This window comes from Balaenoptera ricei, chromosome 15 (genome assembly GCF_028023285.1).
Source record: "Balaenoptera ricei isolate mBalRic1 chromosome 15, mBalRic1.hap2, whole genome shotgun sequence".
NCBI lineage: Eukaryota > Metazoa > Chordata > Mammalia > Artiodactyla > Balaenopteridae > Balaenoptera > Balaenoptera ricei.
Window position 1 is genome coordinate 82231436 of NC_082653.1, and position 22122 is coordinate 82253557.

General features: G+C 57.2%; 2 protein-coding genes across 3 annotated transcripts; both read right to left on the minus strand.

Annotated features, from left to right (window-relative positions):
* Positions 1-292: 292 nt before the first annotated feature.
* Positions 293-4291, minus strand: TRIP6 (thyroid hormone receptor interactor 6). The gene is made up of 9 exons (XM_059898238.1): positions 4019-4291; positions 3601-3728; positions 3386-3511; positions 2708-3094; positions 2300-2393; positions 2013-2182; positions 1070-1248; positions 676-796; positions 293-561 (listed from the first exon to the last, which is right to left on the minus strand). Exons 1-9 carry the CDS (start codon positions 4125-4127, stop codon positions 430-432), a joined length of 1446 nt encoding a protein of 481 aa, XP_059754221.1. The 5' UTR covers positions 4128-4291; the 3' UTR covers positions 293-429.
* Positions 4292-4584: 293 nt separating this feature from the next.
* On the minus strand, positions 4585-13850 carry SLC12A9 (solute carrier family 12 member 9). 2 transcript variants are annotated; one of them, XM_059897478.1, is made up of 14 exons: positions 13748-13850; positions 12773-12995; positions 12481-12615; positions 11882-12013; positions 11144-11452; positions 10356-10463; positions 10121-10232; positions 9390-9547; positions 9199-9281; positions 8896-9020; positions 8557-8749; positions 8212-8386; positions 7844-7990; positions 4585-5882 (listed from the first exon to the last, which is right to left on the minus strand). In XM_059897478.1, the coding sequence occupies exons 2-14, from the start codon at positions 12951-12953 to the stop codon at positions 4990-4992; spliced, it is 2751 nt and encodes a 916-aa protein (XP_059753461.1). In that variant the 5' UTR covers positions 12954-12995; positions 13748-13850; the 3' UTR covers positions 4585-4989. The 2 variants fall into 2 exon arrangements, with proteins under 2 accessions (XP_059753461.1, XP_059753460.1); XM_059897477.1 differs by having other exon boundaries at positions 13744-13850.
* Positions 13851-22122: the final 8272 nt, after the last annotated feature.

Consider the following 22122-nt stretch of genomic DNA (forward strand, 5'->3'; position numbering starts at 1 on the left):
GCCCAGGACTAAGAAGACCCTTCTGAACTTGGTTCTACCATTTGGGAGCAATGTAACCTTAAGAAGTCACTTTTTTTTTTTTTTTTTCGGCCGTGCTGCTCAGCACGAGGGATCTTAGTTCCCCGACCAGGGATCAAACCTGTGCCCCCTGCAGTGGAAGCTCAGAGTCCCAACCACTGGACCACCAGGGAAGTTCCAGGAAGTCACTTCTTAGCCGAAAACGCAGGCAGTCACACCAACCGTGCTTGTGTTGTTCTGCTGTGAGAATCAGATGAGACAACAGACTTCGAAGTGTTTTACAAACTCGAGGGATTATTATTTCATGATTGGAGGAAGAGAAGACAGCATTTGGTGACAAAGTTATAAAGGTAGATGTTGGGGAGGGTGGTTGATGGGAAGGGAGAACACAGCAGGTGCTCCTGGGGAGACTCAGCAGTCGGTGGTGACGGTGGCTGAGAGCTCCTGGATGCGCCAGGCACTGCAAGCCTTGCACAAGATGTGCCCATCCAGCGGGTAGCAGCCCTGACACTCACCCTCAGAGGAGAGCAGCAGCCCACACTCCTGTTCGGAAAGAAGCAGCAGCTTTCCATCAGGCCCGGACCCCTGAGTTCCTTCTCCCTCGTGCTCAGCACCCCAGACCCCAATAACCCTTTTTCCCTTGCCCAGGCCTCCTACCTCACACTTGTAACAGCCAATGTGAAAACTGCGATCCAGAGCTACGATTCGCACCGTCTCCTCCTGACCTGGCTCAGGCATGATGGCCCCACCACACACTGAGCATCTTGGGGCAAACTTCCTGGGGTGGAAGGGAACCAAGAAGGCTGTCAAGCCCCAGGGTTAGAGGGAACTAACAACGGAGCCCAGAGAAGGTGGGATGCAGGAGGGAACGGGAGAGGCCAGAGGTAGGTAGGGTCTTGGATCTTAGGGAAAGAGAGTGATTTTAACGAGAAGGAGGCATGGCCAGGGGTGTGAAACAGGAGCGGCTGGTACCGGGATATGAAGGAGAGATGCGGAAGATGGGAAAGGCCAGGCCAGACATCCTGAGACAAAAGGTGGGGACCCCGCTGACCTGTGGAAGTCCTCAATGCAGTGGATCTGGCTGGTGGCATCCACAGTGAAAGGGATGCCGTCGAGGCTGCGGTGGCACACCACACAGGTGAAGCAGCCAGGGTGGTAGGCCTTCCCCATAGCCCGCAGAATCCGGTCCAGAATGGGCTGGGAGCACGTGGAGCACTTCTCCAGGGTGGCCTGTCGGGAAGGAGGGCAGGAAGGTCGGGGGCTGGGGAGACCCATGGCAGCCCTTACAGGCATCCTGCCAGCCTACCCATCTGTGTCTGTAGCCCCCTGCATGTGATTCAGTGAAAGGTGGCCTTGAACAGATCTGAGTACAAGCCCCAGCACTGCAGCTTCCTGGACAAATTATTTAACCTCTCTGAGCTTCAGTTTCCTTCAGTAGTAATATCTGCCTCACATTCCCTTAAATCTAAAATAAATGCCTCGGGACTTCCCTGGTGGTCCAGTGGTTAAGAATCCGCCTTCCAATACAGGGGACGCGGGTTCGATCCCTGGTCGGGGAACTAAGATCCCACATGCCGTGGGGCAACTAAGCCCATGCATCACAACTACTGAGCTCACGCGCCTCAACTAGAGAGCCCGCGTGCCGCAAACTACAGAGCCCACGCGCCCTGGAGCCCGAGTGCCACAACTGGAGGAGAGAAAACCCGCGCACCACAACGAAGAGCCCGTGTGCCACGACGAAAGATCCCATGTGCCACAACTAAGACCCGATGCAGCCAAAAGAATCTTTAATTTAAAATAAAATAAATGCCTCACACGTATGAGGGAATATCGTCCTTCCTCTCCAGTAGCCAGTGTATTGCTACTTACTTCATTCATCTCCTCTTGTATATCAGTTTTAGTCCCCCCGCTTCAAGCCCTATTCCTCTTTGGGGCTCGGATATCGAGTTCCCATCTTGGACTGGAAACCATCCCCCTAAGCCCCAACCACTCACCACATAGCAGCTCTCACAATATGCCCTCCTCTCCACGGCGTAGAAATGCTGGCCCCGGAGCTGGGCCCGGCACGTAGAACACACAAAGCAGCCAACGTGAAAGACGCGGTCCAGGGCCACAACCCCGGCCCCATCCCCGACCACATCTTCTCCGCAGCCACCACACCGGCCTGGGGACGGGGAGGGACAGGGTCAATCTGCACAGGCCGGGAAGCTGGATCCACAGGCCTTCTGACTCTCCAGCCCCACCTCCCCTTTCCCGCCCTGCCCAGGGTCAGCTCACCCACCGAAGTACTCCCCGCTGGGTGGGTGGTTCATGTCGTGCACCAGCTTCTTGGTCAGCCTCTCAAGCTCCTCCTCGGGAGGCTGGCTCAGGGGGACCTGGGAGGTGAGAATCAGGGGATTGGCCCTACCTCTAGCTCCTGATGCTGTCACTGAGGGTGACCAGGCAATTCTACCCAGAGAGTTCATCAGAGAACATCCCAGCCCAGGGCCAGGGGTGCCCCTCCAGGAGCCAGTGTGCAGATCTAGACCCCTTCCCGCCTTTATTTCCTGACCTGCCCCCACCCCCAGAGGATCCAGAGCTCCAGCGCCCCAGACCTCTGACAACCAGGACGTGAAACCCCACCCACACCCCACCCAGTCAGCATCCAGTTGTCTTTGAGGACCCCAAATCCTAGTGCCCGGGGGCTTACCTGGGACCCGTACCCGCCTCCTCTTCCTCCTGCAGAGCTGGAGACCCCAGCAGCCTCTTCTTTGCCCCCCGGCCCTGGCTCGCGGTGGCTCCTATAGCCAGCCCCCCAGACTTCACCTCGGCCTGGGAGAGGAAAGTGGGGCCCCGGGAGGGGCCCAGAGGCCTGAGAGGCCCCCCGCCTGGGGGGGCCACAGCCTCTCACTGGTTGTGCCACCTTCACTTGCACAGGGAAGGCAGGGCCGGCGGGGGTGCTGGCCGTAGCATAGGAGGCTGGAGTGGGGCCCCCATAGGGGGATGCTGGGAGCGGCGGGGGAGGAACACCCCCTCCATTCGGCTTCAGGGAGCCTGAGCCTGAGCGGTAGGCAGGGGGCTGAGGGGGCTCGTAAGCCTGGGGAGAAACGCAGACCAGAAGGAGTGAGCTGGGCCCATTCTAGGACACACATCCGTAGAACCCCCTACCCCCTGTGGCACCCAGGCAAGCACTGGTTTTGACAAGGGGCCTCCCTCGAGTGGTTGACAACCTAGTGAGTCTTGGTGACCCAGCTTCCTCCACGCTGGTGTGGGCATCACTCACACAGAGGGGGAGGGCGGGTGAGAATTCAGAGTAGGGGCCAGGCTTGGGGGGGGGAGGGGCAGGGGACAAGGACCGGAAGGGACAGGGGCAGGACAGGGGAGTCACCTGCCGGTCAGGCCGCCTTGGGGCGTGACCTCGACCCCCGTCCAACTCAGCCAGCATGCTGGTCAGGGAATCTATCTCAGCATCCAGACTTCCTGGGCGCATGCCCCCCCTGTCTGCGGGGAGCCCCTGGGGATGGAGCAAAAGCAGGGAGAAAGCAAATCACACGGTCTCCTCTCCTGCCCTAAGCCCCCCCACCCCCCAATCCCCGTGCTCACCTGCGAGCGCTGGGGTGCTCCATGGCACCCCACCCAGGCCAGCCCCCGATCCTCCGGTCCCCCAGGGGCCTGGTAACACTGCTCAGATGGGAGGGGGCAAAAATTGACCCTGGGGTGGGGCTGGAGTGCTGGGTTGAGGGAAGAGAGAGCGAAGGTGGGGTTGGGGAAGGAGAGGGTGACACTTGTGGACGCCGCCGTCTTGGGTCCCTCTTCTCCCCTCCCCCACGCCCCCACCCCCGCACCTGGGGTCCGCGGATGGGGCAGGAGGCAGGGAGGGCCGCGAGGGGGCAGGGGCGGCGGGGTCCAGCCGGGCTTGGGAAGGGGCGGCAGTGGCGGGCTCAGCGGGAGGCAGGAGCCACAGGACAGAGGTGAGCGCTGGTGGCCCGGTGGCCTCCTCGGCCGCACTGGGCTGCCTTACCTGCTCCGTGGGCCGCCGGCGGCCCCGAGGCGCCTCGGGGGAGCCCTCTCCCCTGAGGGGCTCTGGCAGGCTCCGGCTGCTTCGGGGGGAGCCAGGTGGGCCCGGACATGGCCTGGAAAGGGGGACTCCAGACAGCGGTCAGGGCCCCACGGAGCCCCGGGCCTCTGACTTTGATCCCTTCTTCTGTCCCACACCTCGCTTGGGACTCCAGGAAAGAAACTTTTTCTGGTTTTTTTTTCCCCTTCCTCCCTAATTTTGGGGACGGCCACGCCCCCGGTGACGTCACCGCATTCCTGGGGGAGGGTCACGTGGCCCCCTAGGCCCTAAACTGCCGTCCCTCCCCGAGTCGGGCCCCCTCCTGCGAGCAGGGAGGGCTTTCCTCGGGAGCCTGAGTCTGGGGGCTGCGGGCAGCCTCCATCTCCCACAGGCCCGGAGCCCCGGGTCCCGCATGTGGCCCCCTCGCCCCTGGGACGCTCCAGCGCCCCTCTTTCCCCATCCCCCATACAGATTTCTCCCTCTTTCCGTCCCAGCTACCCGCCCCCCTCCAGAAACGCCCGGCCAATGCGTAGTGTTTTGATCTTTTATTCACGTTCGGCAGTTAGAAAAATAAAACAGAACAAAAACATCAAAACCCCAGTGGTCGGGGCGTCTGCTGGGCGAGGTGGGGAGACTGAGGTAGCCTAGAGTCACAAGCGGAGACCCAGCCCCCGTCAAGGCACGGGTGAAGGGAGGGAGGCCAGCGGGGGAGGGGGCCCTCCCCCGTGGTGGCGGAGACAGCTGCCCTGCGTTAGTGCACCGGGGCCCCTCTCCCAGAGACCGAGAGACGCCAGAGACCAGGATCCCCTAATACCTCCACCAGGGTCCGACTCCCATGTGCCAGGCGGGTGGAAGGCGGCCCTTCCCCTCCTCACCCCGTAATCAAGGTGGGCCACCCGATTACAATTACCTGGACACTCTACTTGGAATGGGCATCAGAGATCAGTGCAAGTGACAGGGGTGACGCCGTGAATGAGCAGCGTGGGGCCCAGATCGCGGCTCAGAATTTCCAGCAGCGCCAGGTAGCGAGGATAGCGAGCAGGGTCAGCAGGTGGCCGAGGCAGGTACAGGAAGGTCAGGGCGGTGGCGGGCCCCTCCTCGCCATCCCCACCCTCAGGGCCACCAGGCCCCCCTCCTCCGCCGCGCCCCTGCTGGGCCCGAACCAGGGCGTTGGCACTGCATGCCAGGGCCTCTGCCTCGGCGTCTCCCCGCCTGCCGTTCACGAAGTCCCCTTCCTCCTCCTCCTCAGGCTCCTGGGACGACGCAGCCCCCTCGCCCCACACCACCTCCTGCACCTGGGCCCGGATCCTCAGCTGGCTCAGCAGTGCCCGGAGCCGCCCCTCGGCTGCCCCTGGCGCCTCGCGAGGCCCCAGGCACAAGAAGATCCGCAGGCGGGCACTGTGCCAAGCAGGCACCATGCCCAAGATGGTTGCCATCTGCAGCAGGAAGAGGCCGCAGACATCCACGTAGCCGGGCCCGCCCCGGGGCCGCAGCAAGTTGAGGGGCCACACGTCCACGTGATGCAGCTGAGAGGTGCCCCCAGATCCCCGGCTTAGCCGCTCGGGGGGCAGGGCTCCACAGGCCCGGGCCAGAACCACATTCTTGTTCATCTTCAGGGCGTCTGCCACTGTGGCCACGTAGTCCTGGGGACTGAGAGCCCGAGGGCTTCCCGGAGCCCGGGGTGGAGGGAACAGGGTGCTCAGGGCCGGGGACCCGCCCTCCTGGGTGCCATCCACAGGCTCAGAGAAAGCTGGGTCCGTCAGGAAGTGGTCCTGGGGTGCAGCATCGTCGTAGAAACCCAGGACCAGCGTGTTGGGCTTCATGCCACCTGGGGTAGGCAGGAAGGAACCCACAGGAATCAGACTCAGGCTGAGTTCACACTATGCTAATAGGTGCCCACTCCCACCCGCTGACAGCAAGGTGTGTCAGCCATCAGGTATGACATGTGCATTGTGCTTGGCCTCTTAAGGCAACATTATGCACATTTGCATAATGACTTTTAGTTTTCCCAAACACTTTCACATGCATTTATTTGATTTATCTCCATGACTAATCGCCTCCATTTAAATAGGCAAAGTTCGCCTTAGGATTCTTGTAACTAAGAAGCACTTCCGTTCCGGGGCAGTAGGATGTATTCACTCTGGGCTTCAACACCTTTTTCATGATAGGAGATACAAGTCTGACTCCACTGGCAGATGGGACCCCCTGATTAGTCAAGCGCATGGCCTCAATCCCCAGGGAAACAGCGCTCAGACCCTGCTAGGGGAGGATGAGAACTCAGGGCTGGGGCTGCACAATCTGTTTCTGTGACTGCAAAGCCCTAACGACAGCGTGTCCAAAGCACTGTCCCCTGTGAGCCACCGTCTGCACGCTGACTGGAGCCCCCATCCTGTTGAAAGCACTCTGTGTTTTAACTCATCTAATCCTTGAAGCAACAGTATGAGGTAGGAACTATTACTCACCCCCTTTTACAGATAAGGAACCTGAGACCCAGAGAGCTGAAGTCACTTGCCCAAAGGCTCATGGCTGATAGACACTGGGGCCAGCAAGTGAACACGATGTACCCAGCACCAGAGCCCATTCTCTAAGCCACTAAGCTGGTGGTGCACCAACCACAAAGCCCCCAGTCCCTACTGACAGCTCCTGGGTTTTACTATCTGAACAACGAATATGGAATCAGATAATTTCCCCTGTACCAGGCCTGAGTTTACAGGAAGACTCAGACCTCCTCTAAGACCCCTTCTCACGGGACAAAAGGTGTACTCAAAATCTGCCAGTAAATCAAATTCTCCATGCTGGGGGACTGACCACTTAAAGGAAACCTTTTCCTTTTCATTTGAATCATTTTCTGCAGGATGAATTACGTGAAAGGAGTGGTCTCTTGGTCCAGAGATCAAGGGTTTCTCCCCAACAAAAGGTGGGGCTGAGGAGAGACAAGCCCTCAGATGCTCCAGGTTCTAGCTAACAATGCTTGATAACACCCCTAAAACACCTTGGCAGGTGGGAACTCCAGCTGATCTTGCAAATTAAACTAGTCACACCCCCTCCTGAGCATTTTCCAGGGTTCTGATTGACACCGACCAGGGCAATGTCCAACACTTGAACTTTAGCCAGATTGTAAGTGGAGCAGGAAGCATGCGCTCAGAGAGGGCACAGACGCCAGTCCCGGGGTTGAGAAAGATGGAGGCGCTGAGCAGGAATTTGGAGGAAGTTGGGGAGCTGGGCTGGAGGCATTGGCACGAAGATGCAGTCACGGAGCTCGGACTGTTCCACTCCATGCGACAGCATCAGACCCACACACCCCTGGCATCCTTTGTAGTCTCGGGGGGCCACGTTAACCACTCCGTACTTCTCTGCTCCTCTCAAGGCCCAGCTGAGATACCATCTCATCACAAAACCTTTGCCGGCCACATCGGTGACAGTGGTCTTCCTCTCTCTGAACTCTGGTGGTTAGAAAGCATCTACCCTAGATTTGATGGGGCAGCCCCACCTCAAATACTCCTCCCACTGCCCCCTGAAAGACAACATGTTCTTCAGAGCCTGTGCCCCAAGCATGGGTCAGAAAGAAAACAGACAAACGGTGTTGTTCCATCTCTAGTCCTTAAGGCGTCACCTCGGAGACCTTATCACACACTGTCTTTTATCTTTGAGAACCAAGTCCTGTCTGCACTAGACTGTGGGTTCCTTTTGGAGTTTGCAATCTGTGGTTGACTCTCTGGGGGAGGGGAGCAGAGATTGAGAGGGGCCACGGAGTGGGGGGCCGAGGGCACCCGGAGAGGAGCAGCTCACCAAGACCTGAGATCCGCAGCAGGTGCTGAGCCCCCTGGCGCACGGAGGGCGAGAGGGTGAGGTCCACGAAGGCCTTCACTTGGGCCCGGTCCACCAGGCTCAGCCACGCCCCGTACTGCGGCTGCACGGGGTCCGAGGGCAGGGAGTCTGCGGAGGAGGCAGGCAGCCCATGTGGGCCAGATTCACGTACTTTCTCCTAGAGTCCAAGTCCACGTGGGCAGAAAAGAAAGGTCTGGGCAGGGGTATGGCTGGTAGGGAGGGTCATCTGGGAAGAAGCACGAGGCCTCTGGGGCACAAAGAACACAAAGAGCTTCTGGGAACGGGAGGGAGAGAGAGGTCGGGGCGGAGGGGTGAGTGGAGGCACTGACCGAGGTCTCCCAGGGTGACATGGCCCAGCACATAGAGGCCCCCTTTCTTGAGCTGGTTGGCCAACCGCAGCAGAGGCAGCGCGCCCCGGGGGTTCCCCACCAGCAGCAGCAGCTGCGGCCGCCAGAACTTCACGTGGTCCTTCCGGACGTCCAGCCGGAGCAGGTACTTCCGCACCTGGGGACCAGGTGAGGTGACAGGAGGAAGGGCTCCGGGGCGCGGCCCCCATTCACCACCTGGGCCGGAACCAGCGCAGGCAGCCGGGGGAAGAGGAGGCCTCCTCCGGGCGTGGGCGTTCCCGTCCCATCCCCTCCCCTCCCCCCCCCCTCCCCCCAAGCTCCCCCCACCTGATGGAAAAGCAGGGCCTGGCTGACGTAACCCCAGCTGCTGGGGCCTCCTCGAGCCGTGAGCAGGGCAGAAAGCAGGCCCATGAGAAGCAGGGAGCCGCCAGCGGCCCCGGGGCTGATGAGGAACATCATGAGCAGGCAGGAGGCCACCCCCAGCAAGCAGGTGTGCCAGGAGAAGAGGCTGAAGGTGGGGCTGGGGGCCGACAGAGAAGGAAGGACGCTCAGGGCTGCCCCGACAGCGAGCCACTCCACTCCATCCGCAGCCTCTCCCCGCTTGGTCCCAGGCCTTCCCATTCCTCCCTCCCTTTCTCTGAGGACACAGGCATCTCCTTCGCTCACCGGAAGTTGGGGGCCGAGGCCCACTCGAGGCTCAGGCAGGACAGGTCCACGGCAGCATAGGCCACCAGGTAGAAGACAGTGACCACGGCGGCCAGCGTGTTCAGCTTCCCAGCCAGGAGCACCAGCTGGACAAGGACCAAGAGGCTGGGCGTTCATCCACGCGCCCCGCTCCCCGTCCAACGCCAACACATCCTGCCTTTTCAGGCACGTCTCCCAGTGCGCGTCTGACCCTTCCTGGTCCCGTGAGTGTAACCAGGGGGGGCTTACGGTGAGGGTGAGGGCAGCTTGAAAAGGAAAGCTTACCTGCACTAGGCCCCAAGAATAGAGCACGGCTCCCCAGGGGTTCCCCCCTTGGGATACAACCTTAGCCGGCGCCAGGATCACTCCTGTGCAAACGGAAATGCAGCAGACATATCAGCCTGGGCCAAGGTGGGGACCGAGACAGACACGGGAGGGTGCGCTCAGAGCCGGGCACGAGGCAGGGGACAGCGCACCAAAGAGGTTGTCCTGGGCCAGGGCGTGGAGGATGCGGGAGGCGCCGATGAGGGAGCTCATGGAGGCTGAGAGCGATGTGGCGTAGATACCGGTCAGCACCAGCGGGGACCACAGGCTGATGGCTTGGAAGAACCCGTAGTCCTCCTGCAGCAGGATCCTACAGGAAGGAAAGGAGGAGGATGCAGATAATAAATGTGCATCCATCCCAGGGGCCTGGTGAGAACAGTTCTCCCAACACTGGCTGAGGTTAAGCGCTGGGTATTCTGAACTGACCCCAGCCCTGATCTCAAGCACCGTATTGATAGATCAAGTGTGCCCAGGGGTTAGACTTGGCATTCACTGGTTGTCGTTGGGCTGCTTCGGATTTAATCACAGGGTGGACATTCCCAACAGTACGTGCACAAGAAGCCAAATATTTATGGAAATACAAATTGACTAGAAAGCTGTTCCCCACCCCACCCCCAAACCCAGTACTTACAATAGTACCAGGCACAAAGCAAACGCTGGCTTCGCGTTGGCTCTTACCACGTAGCCAGCCCTCCGCACCCGGGGCAGCAGCTCTAACTCTCTCCCAGTGGGAGGAACAGTCCCCATCTTCTCCACACCCCCCAACAACTTGGGTATCTGCCCCCCACCCCCCGCCCCGGCCCGTGCTTCCCTTGGTGATCCAGGTGTGACAACACCTCCACTCCACCCCCTCAAGGACCAGGCTCACCCCCTCCCCAGGCACCTGTCACAGGTGAAGCTGGAGAGGAAGAAAAGCAGGATGTAGATGAAGAAAGTATAGGCAACAGCAACAATCGTGCCCAGAGGAATGGCCCGGCTGGGATCTTTCAGCTCCCCTGGAGGGCAGGGAGCAGAGGGAGGGAGGTCAACCCCCCACCGTGCCCTGTTATCCCTGAACCCTCAGTGCCCTGTAGGGGCACAAGGCGGCAAGGCAGCCCCCCTTCCCCCAGGACTCTCACCTGACATGTTGGCCCCGGCCATGATGCCTGTGCAGCCGTTAAAAAGGACGGCAAAGACGCTAGCAAAGGTCATCGTGGCCCCCGTGGTGTAGTCCTTGGCGTAGCCAGCTGAGGAGAGGGGAATCGTTCCCAGGGAGGAGAGGGGATCAGCATCCGTCGTAGGGATCCGGGCGTTTTGGCCCTGCTACCCTCTCCTCACGTGCTAAACCTCCCCCCCCCGCCTCCCCACCACCCTCACCAACTCACCAAGACCCCAGCCCTGACCCGTCTCTGGCTCTGGCTCAGCTGACCTCATCACCACCTTCTCCCCATGCTCCTCCGTTCCTCCCTCCAGGCCTTCATCCACGCTCTTTCCTAAGACGCCTTCCCTCCACCTCCTATCTGAATTTCCCAACCCCGCTCACGCCACCTCTAGCTCCACCAGCTTGCGCCCTCCCCGGCCCATACCCAGGTCTCCCTCCTCTGGACTCCTCTGTGCTTCTTGTCTACTTCAATCACACTCGGTCCTATTATGCAATTTGTTTCCTGAATATACATCTTATCTCTCCAACTAAACAAGTTCCTCTAAGGTAGGGACTGTCTTGTGGTCACTCTCGTGCCCAGCTGGGTCAAACAGACAGCGGCCAATACACGCCCAACAGATGTTAATCAACCTGTACTGCTCCAGGTCCAGACCTCCCGCCCCTGATTTTCTCTGACATCTCTTCTCATCCAGGGATTCCAAGCCCCCCACACACACACGCCCACCCCTCGCCCTGAGAACCCCAGGGCTCCTGCACCCAGCTCACCGCCCAGATTGGCCTTCAGGGTGCTGCTGTTGAAGCCGGTGAAGTGGCCAACCTGGGGCGGCAGGGAGGAGCCGTTGGGGCCAGGCCTAGGGGTCAAGGGGATGTCCCTGGGCCTCACAGCCACAAAGCTGACCAGCACAGAGGCCAGGGAACCGGAGACCAACAGGAATGTGAGGAAGGAGGCACGCGCATAGAGGCCGGCCCCCAGGGTGCAGACCCCGCCCACCAGGCCCAGCAGCAAGGAGCCGTAGAGCAGGTTCCAGCCGTAGCCCTGGGGTAGGATGCGGAGCCCGCTGGACCCCGTGGCATCTGTAGAGAGGAAGGAACAGAGTTAGAAAGCCAGACCCCCAAGGAGGGACCCCAACCATGACTCAAAGCAGGAAGAGACCCCATCTTTGGCCCACCTGTCCTCAGAGAGGCCATCTTTTCCACTCCCCCACCCAACCGTACCCCAGCATCCTAGCCCTGCCTGGTGGGTACCACCAATCTTGCTCTGTCAATTTTAGGAGTGTTAATCTGGCCTCCCTGACTAGATGGGAAGCTCCTCACGGGCCAGGACATTCTCTTGGAAGTCTGGATGTCTGCACGAGGCTGGGCACACAGCAGGAGCTCAAGAAAGTTGAGCTAAAGGACCGCTATGCATCTCTCCTGGAGAGGGCTTCTCTCCCTGCCATGATCCCAGAATCCCAGACCCGACAAATCCTCAGAGCTGCCCAGATCAGGGTGGGGAGCACAAACCAGCCCCGAAGACATCAAGCATGGCCTCCACCAGCCCCAGCAGGGAGACGGCACAGCCACAGACGTTAGCCAAGTAGAACATGAGGCCGATGCTGCCCCCGACCTCAGGCCCCAGGGTCCGACTGATCATGACTGAAAGTGGAAGCAGGGGGTGAGCGTTAAGGGAAAAGAAACTGGAGTGTGAGGAAGGGCCCGGGCACAAAGCACTGTGCAGCTGGCCCTCCAGGCCTCACCTCCCTGAACACACGGGACTGTTCCCAGGGGCAGTGTGTCCCACTGCAGCCACTCCGAAGCCACGTGGCTTTGCCCAAGTCACTAATGCTCTTGAATTTCCTCGTCCATAAGATGAATACTACCTAACTGACAGGACTGTCAATTAGAACCAAAATGGCAGCTGGGAAGACACCTGGTGAACTGGAAAGTGGCACTAACGTGTCAGGTCGTGTTTGTCACCTTCCCCATACCAACCCGTCTGCTGGACATTCATTAGAACTTGTCCCCTCTTGTCCTACCCCACCAGGGGATGCAGGGAGGGGCCCTCTCCTCCCCGCTATAAGACAGAAGAGCCCAGACCCCTGTCCACCGACGTTGGAGGATACAGTAGGCTCCGCCCCCTCGCACAGCTCCATTGGTAGCGATGGCACAGACGGAGAGGACAGTGAGTGCCAGGATGAAGTAGGCAACCAGGAGCATGGCCAAAGCCTGCAGCAGCCCAGCATGGCCCACCACGAACCCTGGGACAGGAGTGGCAAAGCAGGTGAGATGGCGGCTCACCCATCGCACCCCCCACCCCACCCCAAGCCCTTCATCCGCCCATTTCTCCCAGGGCCCTTCCCCAACCTCATCCCAGTCCCACCCCACTGCACCCCCAAGTAAACCCCTGCCACTCACCAATCCTCAAGAAGACAACTATACTGAACATGGACAGGACCGTGGGTACCACCACACCCAGGAAGGTGGACAGCTTCCGGGCAGACGCCCCTCCAGGACCCCCGGCCCCATTGGCAGGGAAGGAAACCCCCTCCTCCCCCAGGAGCCGGTAGGCCAGCAGAGGAGAGTTCTCATTGGCCATGGTCGACAGCGGGCAGAGGAAGCTGCCAGTGGGTTATGAAGCCTGCAAAGAGTTTGCTGAGTGGAAGGCAGCTCCGTGGAGCCCCCCACAAAACACCTCTAACCAAACACCCAGAAGCTTCCCCTGAAAGGAAACACACACACACAGACACACTCACGTTCACCAACAACTCAAAGAGTTAGTGGAGGGCAGACAGGTCCCAGCCACTGCCCCAACAATGGCAGACTCTTAAGCCTCAGCAGTGGGTACCATGGCCCCTCCCAGCTCCTGAGGCCACCCCTTCCCCCGTATCCCTGAGACTAGGGATGGCAGTGGCTCTGGAAAGGTGCAAAGATCCTCCGCCTTCTTAACTAGCAGCACAAGAGGAAGCAAATCCCCCAAAAGGGAAGTGAGTGATGGGCAGGAGGCCCTCCTCACCCGCTCCTCCGGAGTCCTGAGCCGCCCCCCAAGATCCTCCATGCAATCACCTCATCCCCAGGCGATAAGAAACTTCCGAATCTTCCAAAGCCCCACCCTCCATCAACACTCTCCCTCAACCCATCTCAGACAGCCTCCTCTTTCCTTAATCTCACCAGATTCCTCCCACCCACACAGGCGTCCCCCAGACTCTACCGCCCCAACAACTCCTCGACGACCAAAACAAAAACACCGCCCGGCGACACAAGGTGGTCCTCCTCCCCGCACCGGTTCCTGCCCACTTTCTCCCCGGGCGGGTTGGAAGGGGCCGAGATTCGCTCCTCCCCGGCCAGGCGCACCCTCACCGCCCGGGTGTGGCAGGGCGCTCACTTACCCACCGGAGGACGCAGCCGCTCGGGGGTGATCCCCGAGAGCCGGAGGGTCCGCTACTGGCGGAGGGGGCGCGGGTGCCGGAAAAGACAGCTGTGGCTACCGGGATGCCAGGCCCGGAGCCTGACCCACCCCCAGCACACACGCGCCCCATTGGTCCCCAGGCCCGGCCCCGCCCCGTGGGCGAGCCCGGGGAAGCCCCGCCCCACCCGGCTCCCGCTGCCTACGCGGCTCCCGCCCCACGTGCGACCCGGGTGCTGCCCTGGGTCGCCACTCAAACGTGCGTCTCCGGCAGGGTGTGGGCCACGGCTCCCACTGCGCCTATCACCCTGGTGCCAACAGGCGCCCGCCACGCGGGTGGGACCCCACTCGGAGCTCGGAGGCGCCCGGAGGAGACACTGCTGAAAGGGGCGTGTCGTGACGGCGAAAGGCCTCCGGCAGGTGGGCGGAGCCACAACACCTGGCCCAGGTGCGCCACCCGGAACGCGGGGCCCTGTCGGCCCACGCCTTCCGGGGTCCTACTCCTCCAGCCTCTCGGATCCTTGCAAAGCCCACCAGGTCCTGGCCTCAGTCCTCGCCCCTGCGGCGCCCTCCCCTCGCGCCCTGTCCAGCCCACTGGCTGCTCTCCTCTCTTCCGCCACCAGAGGGAGCCATTGACCGCCGATCCGGGCGAGCCCTGGAGGCGCAAGCCGCCGTAGGTCGGCGTGGTCCCCCGCCCGCTTTCGTGCCTCCCCGCAAGGTTGTCCCCTCCAGACTTTTGAACCTCTGAGAGTTAGGACCCACTCCTCACTCTTTACAGGTGCCATCAACGCCAGCACCACCTGGCAACGTTTCCTCATCTGTAAAATGGGGATTAGCTAGACCCTCCCGGTTAAGGTTGCTGTGAGTGTTCAATAAACTAATAGGCATTTGAGAACAATACCGAAATGTTCAATAACTTATTTGCATATGGTACTACATGAAATATGCATAACCACTTTGTGAGGTAGATCCCGCTATGATTTCCATTTTTCACGTTAGCAAATTGAAGCTTGGAGAACTTCAGTAATAATTTCCTAACTTTATAGAGTCCTTCATGGTTACACTGTCATTTGAGCCTCAGGAAATGAACACCGCTTTTCCTGCCACTGGCCTTGGACTGTAAATTATCTGCAACCTTACCCTAGGAGAGGAAGGGGCTCAAAGCAGAACAAATGTGGCTTTGCCAGGGAGAGATCTCATGAGCAGTTAAACTGTGGCATTTTCAGTGGTCATCTCTGCTACCCACAACACGGAGCTTGACTCCTGGGTCTCTCCAACATCCCTCCTGTCACAATTTTTGGTGATTTCAACATTCACATGGATGAGACTTCCAACACCCTGGGCTGGCAGGTGCTTAAACTCCACTTCTGCATAGATCTCACCCTCCATCCCACCCAATGGTGATGCCTAGACATTGTCATTACCAGTAATGTACCCTTTCCTCTTTTCATTCACCACTTCTAGTTATGCCTGTTGGGGAAAAAAAATAATCTGACACTTGCTAAAACAGTAAAGAAGACTTTATTCAGAGCTATTGCAATAGGTGTCAAGACTCACAATAGGGGAGAGAGAACGGGCTCAACTCCAAATACAGCAAAATCAGCTGGGGATTTAGAGCCAACAAGCAGAATGAGGGGGTCAGTGAATGGAAAATTACTAGGAGGAAGCACCAAGCATCGGGGGATTCTAGCTAAAGGGACTTAACAGGATCCTTGCTGAAGGCAGGCCAGGGTGATCAGATATGAAGGGTGGGTGGATTCTCTCTAAACTGAGCTAGGAAGGCCCAGCACGGATGGGGGCCAAGGTCGAGGCCTAGTCCAGAAGAAGGTTCAGAGGAACCTGACTGAAGTTTGGTCAAGGGGAGGGTCTTTGTCATGCCCTGACCTGAACACTCCTCCACCTCACCGGACCCTCAATCCATTGATCCTGCCCTCTGCCCACTGTCCCCCACTCACTTCCCTTCTTACCCAGCTTAAAGTTCACGGTCAGTGAAAAGCCCTCCCTTGCCCCTCTCTCACTTTATTACACCTCCTGGCAAAATCACAGCCCTGGTAAATGCAACTATCCTCCCGTTCAGTCTCCTTTGCTGGTTCTTCCTCATCTCTTGTCTCAACTCTGGAGCACTGCTAGGTGTTGGAGGAACAGCCAAGAGACCACTGTGGACTGGAGGCTCCAATGAGCACTGGAAGCTCAGTCCACAGACATTTTTTCACCACTTACACCCACTCTCTTGGTGATCTCATCCAATCCCCTAGTTTTAAAGACCATCTCTATAACAGTGCCTCAAGGGTGTATCTACAGCCCAGATCTCTACTCTGAACTTCAGACTTCCAAGAACATACTAACATCTCTGCTTGGACATCAAATGGGCAACTCAAACTTGGCATATCCAAAATCCAACGCCTGAACACACCCCCACAACCTACTCCTCTTGTGCTTGTCCCACTTGCCCAGTTGCTTAGGTCAAAAACCTTGGGGTTGTGCTTGAATACTCTCTCTCACACCCCACATGCAACCCATCAGCAATTCCTTTGGCCTCTACTTTTTTTTTTTTTTTTTTTTTTTTAATTTATGGCTGTGTTGGGTCTTCGTTTCTGTGCAAGGGCTTTCTCTAGTTGCGGCAAGCGGGGGCCACTCTTCATCGCGGTGCGCGGGCCTCTCACTGTCGCGGCCTCTCTTGTTGCGGAGCACAGGCTCCAGACGCGCAGGCTCAGTAATTGTGGCTCACGGGCCTAGTTGCTCTGCGGCACATGGGATCTTCCCAGACCAGGGCTCGAACCCATGTCCCCTGAATTGGCAGGCAGATTCTCAACCACTGCGCCACCAGGGAAGCCCTGGCCTCTACTTTTAAAATACAACCAGTATCCAACCCCAATTTACCACCCTAGTCCAAGTCACCATCATCTCTTTTTTTTTAAATAAGTTTATTTTTATTTATTTATTTTTGGCTGCATTGGGTCTTCATTGCTGTGTGCAGGCTTTCTCTAGTTGTGGCGAGCGGGGGTTGCTCAGCAGTTGCGGTGCAGGGGCTTAGCTGCTCCGCAGCATGTGGGATCTTCCCAGGCCAGGGCTCGAACCCGTGTCCCCCGCACTGGCAGGCAGATTCTTAACCACTGCGCCACCAGGGAAGTCCCCACCATCATCTCTTGCCTGCATTATTGCAACAGCTCCCTGACTGGTGGCCCCCTGACTGCTGTGCCTGCTTCTGCCCTGGCCCCTACATTCTATTCTCAACAGATTAGAGGGATGCTATTAAAGCAAGTATCCATTCATGACACTTCTCTTTTCAAAACTGTCCAGTGGTTTCCCATTTTCCTCAGAGTAAAAATCAAAGTCCCTTAAGGTAACCATACTTACCTTCTGATTCACCGACTACAGTCCAACTACCAGTTTGTGCCTGTTGCTTTAGCATAAGTATTAACAGCATATCCTTCGCTCAGAAGTGACCCAGAGTGGTCTATATATTATATGGGCACCCTACCCATGAAGCCCTACCCGATATGCATCCTGCCCTCACCTCTCATCTCCTGATCTCACCCCACAACGACCTCTGGGCTGTTCCCAAGAACGCCCTGTGGGCACCCAGGGCATGAGCCTCCTTTGTCTTCTGAACTCAAATATTATCTTCATAGTGAAATCTTCTCCGCCAGTCCCATTTAAAATTGAACTACACCTTCCTTCCCATCCCACTTTCCTATTTTTTTCTCCATAGCGCTTAACACTAATACATGTCGTTTACTTGTGTATCTTGTTCATTGGCTGTCTATTCCCAACAGAAAGTTAAGCTCCACGAAACAGGAACTTGTCTTTTCTTCGCTGCTCTAGCTCCGGTACTTCTAACAGCTCCTGGCACTCGAGTGGACCTCAGGAACCATTCCCTGACGGTTCTGGGAACCATCGCGGACCTGAGGGCTTGCTCCTCACGTGACTGCATTGGCCCCGCCCCGCCCGCTGGGAAGGGAATATGGCGGCGCCCAGGGTGGCCTCAGGGAGAGGGCAAACAAAGAGAGGGCGCCAGCTTGCTAGAGCGTCCGCGCCGCCGCCTAGTCTGCGGGTGCGTCCTGGGAAGGCGTGAATTCATAGGCTACGTGCTGGTCCTCCTCCCCACCATTTTTTAAAGAAAAAGGAATTAGCTAGTCCTTAGAAACTGCTCGGTCTGACCTGCCTACCGTCTCCCCACCGCTTGGGATTCCCCGGATCCGAGGCGTGTAGGACGAGGTTGTGGGATTCAGTATCTAGATTTTTCTCCCCTCGTGTTGGCTCCCACCTATTAGGTCACCTCGGGGTGTCCCTCCAGCCTCTAGTTCTAGGAATCCCCGAACACACACCCGGACCGCCCCTCGGAGATACGACGTCCAATCCCCGCCCCCGGGTGCCCCAACTCCGAGTTCAGGCCCTAAATGCTAATTCCCCGAAGATCGAGCTTCCCTACCCCCGCCGTGAGCTCCCCAGGATTAAGTCTTGTGAATCCGGGCCCCCCCCCTCCCCCAGGCCCCAGGGGCAGATGAGCCCTTGGCCACCGCCCCTACAGTTTCCTGCAGACCCAGCAAACAAAAGGCTCGGGAAGAGAGGCGAGGCTGAGCAGGGCGCCCTTCCTGCAGGAACAGCTGATGGAGCAAAATGACCCAGGAGGGAGAGGAGGGGATGGATGAAATTCCAGGGTTCCTGGAGGACCGCAGCGGGAGGCCAGACTCCTGGATCCTGGGGAGGGAGGGAGGGAGTACAGGAAAGCGGCGGTGGAGGGCCCAGGCCGGACCCCGGAGTTTGCTGGGCTCTACCAGATCCCAACCGCCCTAGTGGGGGGGATGTCAACACTGGATTTCAGGTGAGCTCTCAGGCCCCCACGCTGGAATGGTGGGGGCTGGGAGAGGCCTGAAGGGCTGCGTCATCTCCTCTGGGCCCAGCCTGCCACCCCCTGGCCCGACCTGCTACCCTCGGTGCAGGCCCCACCCTGGCCTGGCTTCCTGCTCCTCCCCAGGCACGGAGCTTTCCCTGCCAAGCTCCACGAACCAGCCCGGGGGCTTCTGGTCCCTTCAGGACCTCGGTAGCCTAGCCCCCAGCCACGAACAGTCCTTGTATTCCCACCTAGAGCCATTGCCCCCTGCCCCCATCCCTGTCAAGGATACAATGGTAAGGGAAGGGCCCTGTCCAGTGGGTGGGGGGATGCTGGCATGGAGGGGGGGCTTGGCCTCATATCCTGTCAGGCTGCCAAGGGAAGAGAGGAAACAAAAGACTTCCCCCTGCTGGGACAATGAGCCTCCCATTACCTCTCCCCGACTCCCCCCCCCCCCCCCCCGCCCCGCACTACCCACCCCCAGCCCTCCCTTTAAGCTCTGGTCCCCAGCCCCCTTGCCTCCGTTCTCTCTACCTCCTTGCCTTCTGGTAGCCTTGGCCTCTGTGGTGAGCTCTGCCCTTCCCCTGCGCTCCTTCTTATCCGCTCGCACTGCTGCTTGCTCCCGGTCCTGACTGTTTCAGTCCCCTGCCACTCCATCAGTGCTCAGGGTCCCTTCCTCTTCCCCAGCACCAAGATTGGGGGCTGGCTGGGCCAGGCTCTGGTGAATGTTAGGGGCTAAATCACACCCCTTTAATGTCTAGTGGGAAGTAGGGGCTCCACAAGAGAAAGGGTCCAAGGCTGAGGGAGGGAAGTGCCCTCAGCCTGGCCTGGGTGAGAGAGGAAGGAGGAAAAGGACACGTGTGTCCTACAGGTCCTTGGAGGTGGGGCTGGAAGGCTGTCCCGTATGCCGAGTGCGGTGTCAGGCCCACCTGCTGGCTACTAGCTGAGTGCATCGCACAGGTCACTTAACCTTCCGAGCCTGTCTCATTTTTAAAGTGGATATCATAATAACGCCCATCCTCTAACGGAGTTCCTGTAATGATTTAAATTCGATAATGCTTGTTTAGGAAAAAAAAAGGTGAAGTAGTAAAGCTTTCCTCAGTCTTCCCAATCTCTACAGCCTCCTCCACACCCCTATTCCCACTCCCCGCAGTTTCCATTGCCATCGTATGCCAATAACTCCCAAACTGGTATCTCCAGCCAAAAACCTGTCTCTGAGCTGCAGACCCATTGAGCTCAGATCTAGCTCACTTCTGGCCCCGCCTGGATGGTACAACAGGGATCTGAAACGCAACATGCCCATCATCTTCCTCCCCGTTTCACTAGCTCCTACCAAGCTGCCCAATCCCTCACCCTCCCAGCCAGGCTCCAGGTCCTGCCCACTCTAGCTCCTTGACATCTTTTGAATCCTCCCCCCCCACACACACACTCATCCATGTCAGTTCAAGCCCTCACTGTCGTTTGGAGAACTGCATTTGGTTTCTCTGCCTTCAACCTTGATCACTTTCAACCTATTCTCCAAAATTGTACAAGTGGGAACAAATCTGACGATGTTGCTTCTTTGCCAAAAACCCTTCGGTTTTAGGTGTCCAGCTCATCCACTGTCACTATCCTTGCACTCCACACCCTGGCGATGTGAACGCTGGCAGCTTGAGGACAATCTCACCGCATCCATGCTTTTGTACTTGCTGTTCCTTCTGCCTTGAAAGCAACCTTTCCCACCAATCTCCTCTAGGACTCATTCAGATAGCGTCGTCTTCTCCAGAAAGCTCACCTTGAACCTGCAGGCTGGATTCCTGTGCTTCCTCTGTGATCCCATAGGACCCTCTGCCTGCCACCCTTTATGCTCAACACATAGCCTCCTATGTTCTGTTGAGGTTTTATGGCAGTTTCTACCCCTGGGCTGTCAAGTCCTAGAAGGTAGAGGATAACTTTGTGTTTCCAGGCCTGGTTCATAGTAATTCTTCAAAAAGTATATTGGGGCACTTCCCTGGCAGTCCAGTGGTTGAGACTCTGCACTTCCACTTAAGAGGGGCACGGGTTTGATCCCTGGTCAGGGAACTAAGATCCCACATGCCTTGCGGCACGGCCAAAAAAACCCCATATATATATATACAAAAAATTATTGCTGAGTAAATTAAAGAATGACTAATCAATAAGGGGATAAATAGTCCACAAATATTTATCGAGCATTTACTATGAGAAAGGCTTGCATGGGACTTAAAGCAGTGAACACAATGTATGTTGCACCTGCTTTCATGAAGCTTAGAGCCACATACAAGCAAATATACAATCACTAATAAATTAATCAAGGCATGTGTCCATTACAACTTTGCATATGATGAGTTCAGGAAGGTTTGTGGTGGTCATAAGAGCAGTGGATTCAGGTTTTTTGGGTCCTGATGGTTTTTTTTGTTTGTTTTTTAAATTTATTTATTTAATTTATTTATTTTTGGCTGCATTGGGTCTTTGTTGCGGTGCGCGGGCTTCTCATTGCGGTGGCTTCTCTTGTTGCAGAACACAGGCTCTAGGCGCCCGGGCTTCAGGAGTTGTGCCTCGTGGGCTCTGGAGCACAGGCTCAGTAGTTGTGGCGCACGGGCTTAGTTGCTCCGAGGCATGTGGGATCTTCCCGGACCGGGGCTCGAACCCATGTCCCCTGCATCGGCAGGCGGATTCTCAGCCACTGCGCCACCAGGGAAGCCCGGTCCTGATGTTTTTACAATTTGGGGAAACCCTCCTTAAGAAAACAAAAACAAAACCACAAATATAAAATTAGGTGTAAAAGTTAATGTTTACTTAGATTGAGAAATCACAACCAGTTGCAATGTTAAAGTGATAAACACCATAAATATTACAAAATCTAGAAAAACACCGTAATATTTGTAGTTAATAGCTGCCAACACATCGCTATAATAATTTCATGTCCTGTTTCTTAGATACAAACTCTTTGACCACCTCTTCATACGATAATGATTTTATCATATTATTTTCTATTCTCTTTGTCTGTCTTTCTCTAGTATGGCCGATTCAGTTTTTTTTCTTTCATTGTTGAGAGTTTATAAAAACCTCATTGAGCTTTACAGCTTATTATTGGTACTGTCAGAATCTCTATCAAATTCCTTTCGTGTAAGAGGTGTGAGATTTGGGGCCATTTCAAACATTCTCCTACTGTGAGTCACCTTGAAAACTGTTTAAATTGATGGCACTCATTAACCAGGGTGGTGGGAGGAGCCTGGAAGGTGAGGGGTGCCTAAATTTAAACTTGCTGAGCTCCCAGGTAAACTTAACTCTAGACTTGACAGGGTCAGGTGGGCCTTACAAGGGGGACTGGGATATAGGAAAAGGAGTGACGATTTCTACAACTGATGGTGAAAGGGATGATTTGTTTGTTGTTTGTTTATTACATATAGAAAAAAGTCCGAACTCCAAGCCCACTCCAAACAACTGTAAGCAGGTGGATAGCAAAAAGAAAACCCTACCAGCTGCTGGGGGAGAGGTGTGCTCCACACAGGCACTGCCACACCAATA